The 12,269-nt window shown below is 39.0% G+C and overlaps 1 protein-coding gene across 3 annotated transcripts in view; it reads left to right on the forward strand.

Moving 5' to 3' along the window:
• NKD1 (NKD inhibitor of WNT signaling pathway 1) overlaps positions 1–12,269 on the forward strand; it is a 151,352-nt gene that overhangs the window by 82,625 nt on the left and 56,458 nt on the right. For all 3 annotated transcript variants that reach the window (XM_067550815.1, XM_067550823.1, XM_067550830.1), the window contains one exon: positions 6,882–6,939. In XM_067550815.1, the coding sequence (XP_067406916.1) occupies positions 6,882–6,939 (58 nt within the window). The remainder of the gene's footprint in view (positions 1–6,881; positions 6,940–12,269) is intronic.

Genomic DNA, 12,269 nt, shown 5'->3' on the forward strand with positions numbered 1-12,269 from the left:
ATCAGGGAGAGATATGAAGCCCTTGCCACAAGTGGCTTACAATCCTACTGCAGGTAGATCCAGTATAATCAAAAAGATCAGGAGTAAAAGTGAGGCAGGCAGCAGAGAAGAACAGATTCATGTTTGTGGCCTGATTTTCAAATGTGTAAGTAAACAGTGCAGGACCAAAATGTGTGTTTAACTTGAGGGTGAAGTTGATTACACAACTAATCGTGGTAGTAATTTCCACCATCGGCCATTTATACCTATAACTCATCATTTGGACTTTCACACAATTAACAAATTTAATGAGCAGCTAGCAAAGAGCCCTTTCCAAGTACACCTGTGTCCTAGGTGTGTCTGGATTTCATGCCAGAATGTGGAGCAGATATAATCCTCGTGGTACCTGGACAAAATGATCGTTCTATATTTATATTCTTGGACTTTTTGGCAGCACTCCACGTGGTTGATAATGCGGAACTGCTATTCCTCCTGCCCCACTAGATATGGCATGGAAAGAAAGACCCTGAAATAGTTCACAGCTTTACCCAGAGATACCCAAATACTTCTGGGTACCAGCTGCCCTGTTCCAAAGGCACTCTTGCCTGTGCAGTACCAGAATGTTCCATTCTCTCTCTTGGGCTATTGATACCTATATGCAGATACTGGGCAAAAGTGAGAGACTTCTTGGGCTCAATTGCCAATAACATGCAGATGATATTCAACTTTCTTATGCCTTCACATCATGTGCAAACATTACTATTACCCAGCTGTCTGTGTATGGCTGATAAAAGGATATAGATGATCACTTGACTGAAGCAAACCAAAACAACATGGAGGTTATACTGGTAGGCAGAGGTAAACATTTAGAAGAGCTTGACATCATCAAGGTGTCTCCTTTAGTCAGGTATTTGGTCCTCTTGAGACTGAGTTATTGCCACTTAATATATCTTGTCTTGACAACACTAGCCTTGGAAAAAGTCACTTCAGTAACGTGGCCTACTAAGAGCATGTCAACCTTCTGTACCGTTCATTGTTCAACACTGGGTTATGTTTATGGTCTCCGGGAGATTTTCAAAGGCAATGCCTAATTCTGTTCCCAATTCCTGTGGATTTTGAAAATCTCTCACCCAGTCTCTATTTTCAAAGGTCAACATTTTCCAAGTAATTAGTGATCATGAGTGCCTCCGTTTTTTGGGTGCCAAAGCTGATAGATCTTAAAGGGGCCTGATTTTAATAAGATGCTGAGCACTTGCCCTCTGAAGATCGGGTCCTTTTTGGAAGTTGGGCATCCAAAAACTGAGACACCCAAAATCCCTAGTTGCTTGTCAAAATCTTAGTCAAGGCCTTCAGTGCACTAGGCCAAAGATTCCGAAAGGGTCTCCTCATCTTTTGGGGCCTCCATTTTTTGGGAGCAATGGAACTGTCTACTTCAGGGATGAAGCTTGTGTGTGTAGGAGACCGGGTTTTCTCTGTAGCTGGTTTGAAATGTGGAATCTGCTCCACTAGGAGCCAAGAATGTGCACACATGTCCATACCCTCAGGTCCAGCTCTGAAACTCATCTCTTTGACCTTGCTTTCACACAAAGCAATCAACCCAATGGCATTTATATAGGGATAGAAAGAGAAATCATTATATAACTTACTCCCCGGAGTAGGGGAGTGGAAAGAAAATATTTGCGCTTTTTTTTTTTTTTTGTAGATTTAAGTCATCTTGCATGTGTTTTACTTTGGAAGGTGCTTAGACGCCATCGTGATGGACATGCTATCATATGAGAACTTGTATAGAACAGAAACTGTGTGAATTTTCATGCCTTGAAAATCAAGTCTTCTAAGGCTGAGCAGAAGTTTGTATTAAGGAGATGTTTGCAGGAAGAAAGCTGAGTCTTGGGGTCTTGTCTACATTAGGAAAAAGCAACATGTTTTCAAAACATGCTAACTAACAAAATATTAACCATGACATGACATCGTATCTAGTGTAGATAGTGCCAAATCTTGTTCAAAGACATGTTCCCCAATTAGGATTAACCACTTAGGTCTACGGTTAACCTAGACTAGCTCAGTCATTTATAAACACAATAGTCCCTATTTACAGTAAGGGCAAAATTGTGTTTGACATCATGTTAGTTAAAATGTGTTGATAACATACTTTAAATCATGTTGCTTGTGTAGATATGGCCTCTGTGTGCTGGATGTCCAAAATGTAGGGAATGGCATGAAAAAGGGACAAAACCAGGAGTAGCAGAAGGAGACAAAGGGAGGACTAATGTAAAAGGAACTAGCACAGCATCAGATGTACTTGGAGCCATGGGAGGAGATGAGAGCTCAAATATAGACAGAAGTACCTCTGTGCAGAACCCGGGAAGTGACGTCAAGGAGCTTAATAGAAGGAGAGTTAGTGAAGGGATTTTTCGCCTTCTTTTGCAGCATGGGGCACGAGTCACTTGCTGGTGGATTCTCTGTACCTTGAAGTCTTTAAACCATTATTTGAGGACTTCAATAACTCAGTCATAGGTTAGGGGTCTATTACAGGAGTAGATGGGTAGGTGAGGTTCTGTGGCCTGCGTTCTGTAGGTCAGACTAGATAATCATAATGGTCCCTTCTGACCTTAAAGTCTATGAGTCTATGAGAAGAGTGACCTGGACAGAAGAGTGGGAAAGGAAGAATGTTCTGATTGCAGCATTTTAAATAGCTGGAAATGTGTATCCAAAAGACTGAAAGTGGCCAGAACGAATGTCTGGACTTCAGCAATTCAGAAGACCATGTCCATGTGAAAATTGAACAGGATAGTTAGCGTTTAGGTTGAGGTTGAAAATAATAGAATTCCCAGTGTTTTACAGTTTAGTGTAGAATATGATCTAAGGGGAGCAGAAGATGTGATTGCCTGACTATAACCAGCTAAGCAGAAGTCTGGGGTAGGGAGCTTTTAAAACCTGCTTTTCTTCCTCATGTACGTATATACTCAGCTGCATTTCTGAGGGGGTTGCACTAATTAACTCTTCTCTGCCCCCACCCCCTTAAATCACAGCGACTACAGTGGCACCCATCAGAGAAGAGTATGTGGGACACAAGGTCTTTTACTGCTGAAGTCAGCCAGGCAGCTGTTCACAGCTTTGAAGCAGATGTCTGAGCTTTGAGTTTTAGCCGTTTTGTATGATTTGTGTTGATAGCTGACAGGGGCTAACTTATTTATCTGGGAAACTCCCACTGAGGTGCAAACACTTACTGTAGATGGGATCCTGTTTGGCAACCTATAGAAATGGCACACTGGAATACTCCTGCATAAACTTTTCTTTTCTTTAGTCTTTCAAACTTTCGCTGACCTCATTTATATAGTATTTCACAGAGTACGTCTGGTTTTGGTTGCTTTGTGACTCGGTGTTCCATTTGGAAAAGGCAGTGTTGTGATTTAAAACATGGTGTCAGGATAGTGATATATCTAAACTATCTAAGGCTTACACATGGATGTTTTTGCTCTATTAGGCACCAGTCCTCTAGTATAATCTGCTAGCATAGACCCCCTGCATCCAGGCAGAGTAGAGGAGTCTGTCAGTAGAATCTTATGCAGGATCAGAATCTTAATTTGGTCTTTCATCACATCTACTGTCTCATCAAGCAAATATTTCCTTTGGTTTTTTTTAGAGACATGCCTTCATGTTCTTCTTTGGGTATGCTCATCGGATTAGTACCCTGCCTCTTTTCATTAGAATCATTTATTTTCCCGTTGCCAAAACGTATTCTACACAATCGGCTTGCTCTGTTGTCATATTCAATTTTCAGAAATGGTGTAGCTGGATAGATGCATTTCCCCCTATCTCAGCCTCAAGCAAGAGATTGTCTAATTAATCTTTTTAAAACAACACTTGTGCGTAACTGGAAGAACTCTGCATCTTTTACAATAGAGCAGAAATCAGCATTATTATATACAACTTTTTCTCTGTCGTTGTCTGTCATTTTTGATCATTTCTGAAAATTATCATGTGAAAAATGTCCAGAACACATTTCAGAAGTAGAGGGCATTATGGCATTTATATAGGTTGTGACATCTGTCTTTGGGGTGTTAAAAGATACTGTGATACTTGTTTCCAGTGCAATTTGTTTAGCAAAAATAATAGTGATATTTGGATCAATGCAACTTTTTGTAACTTAGTTTTTCAGTTTCTCCCATAAGGTCTCAGTATAACAGTACATATTTTTAAGTCCAGTTTCCCAAACCTGTGTTAAGTAAATGTCTGTCTATCAGAGATAATGCATGTCATAATCTTACTGGCACGAAATAGCAAATTTTATTGGCAGCTGATGATTTCTAGCTATCTAGATATGTCAGTAAATTGTGCAAGTGTTGCTGTTGTCAGCTTCAGGACTGGGTTGTCTATTCATATGCCATTTAACATTAGTATTACTGCTCTACATCATCAACAGAAACACTCCCGGAAGTTGGTGAGTCATAATAATTTGACTTAAGGGGGAAAATAATTATTGAAAATTTAGTTTGTATGAACTCACTACTTTAACTTAAATGAATAACTAGGAGCTACAGAGGGAGTGAAGCTAGAACTAGCATATAAAAATATTTACATAAGGCCCATTTAATGATTAAAATGGAAAATAGAGTCCAACTCATAGAATATTAACTCTTTGCTTTCCCCTTTTATGAATCCTTTTTCCTCAGTTCCTCCTATTGAAGCATCAGTTGTTAAAGATGCATTTTTATTAGCTTATGTTTTGGGGTTTTTTACAGTGAAATATATTTTGCTTTTAAAAGAAAAGGTTTAGTTTGTTTGTAATTAAACCAACAAAACTTCCCATAGATAAATAACAGGACTCGGAGGTTTGTCAGTATGGCTCAGTAGATTTCACAGTTTCCCCTGACCCAGAAGATAACAAGAACAGGCATCAGCCCTTGGGAATCGTGTCCAATGCCTATACTGCCAAAGTTGCAGTTCTAGAGCTGGGGCTACAGAGCGGAAGTTATTCCCCTGTGGGAGGAATGTTAAAAGCAAGGTCATTTCTGCTCATAACTAGCAGTTGTCCAGGTGGACACTGAATATCCCATGGCTCTTTTCTAAGAAAATAGGTGATAAATCAACATTTCTGCTCAGTTAAAAAGCAGCTGCTAAATATCCAGGGATATGGGAGCGAATGATGATACCATGTTTGTCTTCATAGTCACTGCACTACCTAACTCATTACTGCAAAGCCGTTGGAGGCGCTCTGGAGTATGGAAGGAACTGTTTCAGAGACCCATACCTGTTGAAGGGGGAATTTGAAAATGCAAGAAGAAACTAAACGTTGTAGCATATATTTACAACTGAATTTATCCTTCCTAGTGTTCTTAGGGCTTCGACTCATTAGCTCTGCTTTAATAGTGTAAGTAGGTCAAAGGTTCTTGTTAATATGAAGAACTCCCTTCACCCTCTTTTTTTTTTTACACTGTAATGAAGGTAATACTGATATTCACAACACACTGTTAATCCAAATGCATTTGTGTCCCATTATTTTAAAATGTCCTAACTTTACAAATCATAAAACCAGGATATTTTGTTTCCTAGGTTTTTTCCTTTTCATGTTCCCAAACAGTCTGTGTCTACAGCTTAAATGAGACCAAGAGATGTATGTTAATGGTGTGATTTCATACCTATTCCTATAATCAGATGTCAGCGTGAGAACTTCACACAGAGCCTACTCTGGAGTGCCGCGAAAAGGCAGTTAAATTCACTTCTTCAAGTTAATTCTTTTATGATGCTTGTGTCTCTCTGCCTTATGCCAATGTATATGCCTATACATCTATTGAATAAAGGAGTGAGTATTTTATAGTCAGGTCCCTCAGTTTGTGAGTTCTGGAGATTTCATCCTCTTGTAGAAATGTGGTAATGACCAACCACAGTGTTTACTAGATTTCTCTTCCTTCTTCACACCCATTCCTTCCTTTGTTGATTTTGGAGATAATGGTTGATGCTCATTAACACTTACTAACAATGAAGGGGCTCTAATAGATATTTTAAACTAAAAACAAAGCTTCAGAAAAAGGCTGTGGAGATTTGCTACTAAGAAGAACAAATCCAAAATGGCAGCTCTGATGGCATTGTGGTAATCTGCAAAAACCCTATAGTTTTGTTCTAGCACAATCATGCTTTTCAGTGAGATTCATTCACATGCGGTGGCTGCAGATTCGGGCCATCAGTTTATAACTTTATTTGAAATGTACATGCACATGGAGAAAAGGATGTTTTCGGGTTCTTCAGGAAGTTTTCCGGGTTGTTCAGACAAAAGTGCATTCTGAAGAATCTGATTTAAAAACACTGGTACCAAAATTGGTCTCAAAGAGTTCCCAGGGTCTTATTTCTTGCTTTAGTTATTTCCTGGTCTGCAGAAAGGAGACAGTTGGTAACTGCTAACAAGTCACCTAGAAATGTAGGGAAATGTACAAAGTCTCTGAAGCTTAATAAAGAGCTGAGCCTCCATCAGTCTCTTTAAGAAAATGAATTGAAGTGACACTCCTGTTGATTAGATTACCTCAATAAATAAGCTAATGAATACAACCAGTCCTCCTTTTGGAGAGATTCTGTATTATCCTTTCTCCCTGCAGAATGCTCCCTGTTCCTTGCCCCTAAATCTCAGATGAATGCCAAGTTTATTGGCTTTGTGTTTCTTAGCGGTCTCTGCAGTAAAGGTAGTGGCCATGAATGGGATATGTCAAATGTTTAGAACTGTACTTTTTCCTTGGTGCATATGTGAGCGGGTGGTGGATGGCTGTATTGGGAAGACTAGTTATGTTACAAATTACAACATTTGGAATTAACTTTGGAACCGTAGTAGGCATTTGATTTATGTTTCAATGTTTTGTAAGTAGTAAAGCCATTAAATCTTTTTTTTCTCTTTGTATTTCTTATTTCTACAGGATCCATCTGGTGAAGGTTACAGAGAGACAATTGGTGATGAACACTTTCGTCTGGAAGGTACATAAAGAACAATTCTCCTTAGTTAATGCTAAAGCATATTTGGAAAATTCAACTTGGGTTACAAAGTGCGGACTATGTGAATAATAGCATGTAGTCTGTGTGTGGAGTGTCACTATCTGTGGTGGCTAATAAAACCACGACAAGCCATATTCTGTAACCCTCCTAAATCCACAAATATAGACTATGTCTACACTTTGAGCAGGGAGTGTGAGTCCCAGCTCAAGTAGACTATTTTAGCATGCTAAAAATAGTAGCGTAGCCATTGCAGCACAAGCGGCAAGCAGTGGCATGGGCTAGCTGCCCCGGGTACAAACCCTCCTGAATCCTGTGGGTAGGTATTTGGGGTGGCTAGCCCATGGCAGCGCTCACCACTACCCATGCAGTTGCAGCTACCTTTTGAACGATAGCTCAATGGAAGCTAGCACAAGTATGTCCACTCGAGCTGGGAATCCAAGTGTAGGTGTGTATGCTGCAATCAGACTGTGGCTAGAAACCAAACGTGTTAATCCCCAATAAGAATTAAAGATTCTTGCTCACACATCTTACACAAAAGAGCATCTGTCATTATCGCTGCAGATCTTCTCCTGTCTATGAGGCTAATCTTATCTATTCTATAATCATGGCTCTCTACTGTGAAGGGAACAGGATTCTATGACCTTGAGCGAGACCCTATCCATCCTGTGTGCCAAAGAGCACAGCTTAATGGGGCTTCTTGCACCCTGATGGGTTGGGTATGGGGCTGAGGAACACAGGGTTGAGGAAACTGGATCTTCCACTATGTAGATCCACCAGCTATCCTGCCCGGGGGAGCAAAGAAATAAAAGCCGTGCGGCTGCTGAAACATCTTTGAAGTTGTCCCTTACACAGTGACTGTGAACTAGACTTAGGTTCTGGGCTAATGGAAGCCATGGGCCCAATTAATTCAATGTAAGGAGCCATGTGAAGTTCTATTTAGAGAATATCGCACTTCTATACAATGACTACTTGCATGTGTTGTTAGAAGACTCTATATAAAAAATGCCTTGGATTTTAAGATCATTTGCTCTTGGTAAACGAGGTTTGGTATCACTGAGACTGTAGATGAATTTCCTGTTTTGAAAATGATAGAGATGAGGTTGCTTAGAGGAAGCACCAGTGGAAGAGTTCATTAAGACTGCCATCTGGAATGATGAGTTTGTACTTTTGCAGTTAAAAACTGGGTGTCTTCTAACAGCATGTTAGGGCATCATTCAGTACTTACACAGTGGAAGAGTTCATTTTACAGAATGCACGAACTACAGTATGTGTGTTCTTCTGTGGTTCTCCCTTGTAAGTACTAACCAGATCCAACTCTACATAATTTATGAATTCTGCTGGGATCCCAGCAAAAGATGGCAAAGACGCAGTTTCTCATAGAAATAAGCCAATGTCCTTTCACTGTTTGTCAAGAAGATTACCATCCAATTTCATCTTAGTGTTGGTGGATCTGAAGGTGCCAAAAATATTTTTCCCCATACCTGTAAATATGGCTTCTGCAACTCTGTTCTGCTAATCTAGAGAACTTTCTTCTCTTTTTTCTTCCTGAATGGTTAGCCTAGGTTCTTCGCTTCCTCTAGCAAGTGAATCTTGGAGCATCTTTATTCCTACAAGGATGGGAACATACAGCTCTACATTTCATGTTACTGCCTAATTTAAATCAGAGGAGGCATCTAAACAATTGGTCTGCATTAGTAGGTAGCATGTTCTGAAATCAAACAGGGTTTGCAAAATTAGACCATTACCATTAACGCCTGTCCTGTTCTGTTGGGTTGATGTTGGCAAGACCCTGCTACAAGGAAGCGTCGTGGAATTACTGAAAGAAATCTAAAATCATTGGCTGATTGAAAAGTAACTTTTTCCCACACACAATTTTAGTTTCTCTTGTGCCTTTTTCACATAGAATTTTAGTTTCTCTCTTTACATAGAATTAAAAACTGAGCCTCAATAAGTTGTGATAACATTATCTATATCAGTGCTAGGGTCCATAGCATGGCCAGCTGCTGGTTTTATTTTTTAAAATGCATAGTTTGTGCCAGAGGAACAAACAAACAAACTCTCTGGTAAAACTATATATGAGAGCTGTAAAGTGGATCATCTTGTAGTTAGAATACTGAACTGGGAGTCAGAAGATCATCCACTCTTAACAGTGTCTGCATCTTAGTTCCCCATCTATAAAAAGGGTTAAATAATATTTCACTGTTTTGTCTGTGTCATCCGTTTAGCTTGTAAATCCTTTGGGGCAGAGATTATTTCTTACTATATTTTTGTACAATATGGCCCTAATCTCATCAGGGGCCTCTTGGTGCTGCTGTAATATAAAAAATAATAATCAGTTGTTCTCGTTATTTAAATCAACATTTGGTAACAGTTACCTCATATTGCCACATGTTTTACAAGGGCTGTCAAATGACTAAAAAAAATATTGCAATTAATCGCAAGATTTAAAAAAAATAGTCACGATACTAATTGGAGTTTTAATCACACTGTTAAACAATAATAGAATACTAATTTAAATGTATTCTAAATTTATTATAAATATTTTGGATGTTTTTCATTTTCAAATATTGATTTCAATGACAACACAAAATACAAAGTATACAGTGCTCACTTTATATAACTATTTTTATTACAAATATTTGCACTGTAAAAAGATAAACAAAAGATGGTATTTTCCATTCTCCTCATACAAGAACTGTAGTGCAATCTCTTTATTGTGAAAGTGCAATTTACAAATGTAGAATTTTTTTTTAACATAACTGCACTCAAAAAACAAAACAGTGTGAAACTTTAGAGCCCACAAGTCGAAGCATGAAGGGGCTTACGAATGTTTAGCATATTTGGCACATAAATATCTTGCAGTGCCAGCTACAACACTGCCATGCGAACACTTGTTCTCACTTTCAGGTGACATTCTAAATAAGAAGTGGGCAGCTTTATCTCCTGTAAATGTAAACAAACTTGTGTGTTTTATTGATTGGCTGAACAAGAAGTAAGACTGAGTGGATTTGTATGGGGTGAATTGAAAAATACTATTTATAATTAATTTAAATTGGTATTCTATTATTGTTTAACAGTGCGATGGAAACTGGATTAATCATGACTATTTTTAAAGATCTAGTTAATTTGTTTGTGTTAATCGCATGCATTAACTGTGATTAATTGACAGGCCTAGTTTTTACCTCTGTTTAGAATAGGTGATGTGTGTGGTAATGGTTGGCAAATGTTGTTGAGTTTTTAAGAGACAAAATTATAGTAAAAGCCAACTAGATACGTTAGATATGAAATGCCAGTAAAGTGAATAATTCCATTCACAATGTGTTTCATTTTGTCTTTTTCATCTACTTTTATTGTGGTGTATACTCCACAATGCTTCGTCTAAATCAAGGTTTACTTTTGATTGTGGCATTATACTATAACAGCAAACAACACCCAGTGTGTGCTGTTTTCAAACTAGCCAGTAGCAGTCTTCTTTACTAGAGAGTAAAACTGCTCTTGGCACTTTTAGACTATTATATTTTCAGTCATTGCAGCTCAGTATCAAGAAGTGCAGTATCACATTATTACTGCTAGTGTGTCTCATTCTTATAAAGAGGCTGACTAGTGAGGGCAAGTGTTAGACCAGTGCAGGTGGACCTTTCTCAGTCTCTGGAGCCAGGGAAGAATTTTGACCTGGTACCTCTGCAGCTGGAAGGAAGCAGGGTTTTCTTGCTTAAGTGCACATTGGGAAGGTGGTGTCTTGTTCTAAAAAGACAGCAAATTTCCCAGACCCTTTCTGATACCTTCATTCCCTGCTCTCCCCATTAGTAATAATTCTATTCATTTTCCAGAATGGTTTCACTAGCGTGGCTTAAATGTGTCAAATCAAAATGCTTTCAGACTTGTCAGTGTAGCCATACTACTGTTCTTGGAGCCCTGTTGGATGCTTTCTCTTGTAGGAGTAATAGACTATTACAACAGCAATGAAGCTACCCATTTCTAGTGAAGTTCAAACATGGCTCTATAACATCGCACAGCTTAAAATCTCTATAGTGTGGATACAAACTGACGACTAGTTCTAACAATTTGCTACACAGACGCTGCTTGGATAAAGTAGGAGTGGGTATTGGAGGTAATAGATCTAACCCCAGAAGGTTATTTTATGGCCCTCATTAGTGTACGATGAGCACCTCACCATCTTTAGTGTATTTATCCTCCGTGAGGTAGAGAAGTACTATTATACAGATGGGGAACTGAGGCACAGAAAGACTAAATGACTTGCCCAAGGTTGCACAGGAAGTCTAGGGCAGGGCAGGGACTTGAACACCTAGGTCTCCCAAGTATCAGACAACCAGCTTAAGTCCTGGACTGTATTTCCTCTCTGGGTTTGTAGGGTTGAAAAGAAGTGAGTAAACGAATGATTCATTCCGGTGGGGGCAGAACCTTGGGAATTTAAGGGACAGGTAAATGTTCCCTATGCTAGGTTCTGGCGCTTTCTAATGTTTGGGTTTGTCTGTACAAAGCGGCAGTGCACACTATAGAGGTGCAATTTCTAAAGTGTACTGATGAACCTAGTGCATTAATTGGTCTTTGAAGACCCTACTGGTGTGCACTAAAAGTTCTGTTTCGAACAGTGCTACATTAAAGCACACTAAGGATCTCTTAGGGCACACCAGCAGGGGTTATATGAACCAATTAGGAAGTGGCACATTAGTTCACTTTAGAAATCACAACCCCCATAGTGCACATTGCTGCTCCATGTAGACAAGCCCTTAGTTACCAGGAGGTGTCTCTCCTTTACCTCATCCTCTTTAACTGGCTCTATATTTCTGGAATGCTGAACTCCCATGATAGTACTTTGACATACAGTTCATATGTTATCTAGCTTTTTTTTTTTTTTGAATCAAGAAAACTGAGGAAGAAAACAGCATTTTGTGAATTTGTAGAAAAGCACAGTAGGTCACAACAGTCTGTTGGGGGAAGTTCATAGCATTCGCACACTGATACTTGATTAGAGAATAAGTCAGAGTTCTGTAGAAGACTCACACTTAAAAAACAATGTGGTAATAAGAGAAATAATTGAATTCCTTAGTTTGGTTTACATAGCCAAGTTCATTACCTTTTTTAAAAAAAAACCCAAACATCTGAGCAGTAAAGATAAAAGAACTGTCTTAGCAGTCCAGAAAGAAGCCGGATTTAACTTCTGTGTTATGTAAAGCTTGATCAAATCCTTTCGTTTTAACAGACTTAACTGGCCAACAGTAAAAGGCTCCGGATTCTGGGATTAAGATTGTATTTGGCAAAAGGACTGGTGCATTAGTGCTTTCTTTTGA

The sequence above is a fragment of the Emydura macquarii genome, unplaced genomic scaffold (genome assembly GCF_026122565.2).
Source record: "Emydura macquarii macquarii isolate MOO-44397 ecotype Brisbane River unplaced genomic scaffold, CSIRO-AGI_Emac_v2 contig_295, whole genome shotgun sequence".
In the NCBI taxonomy this organism is placed as follows: domain Eukaryota; kingdom Metazoa; phylum Chordata; order Testudines; family Chelidae; genus Emydura; species Emydura macquarii.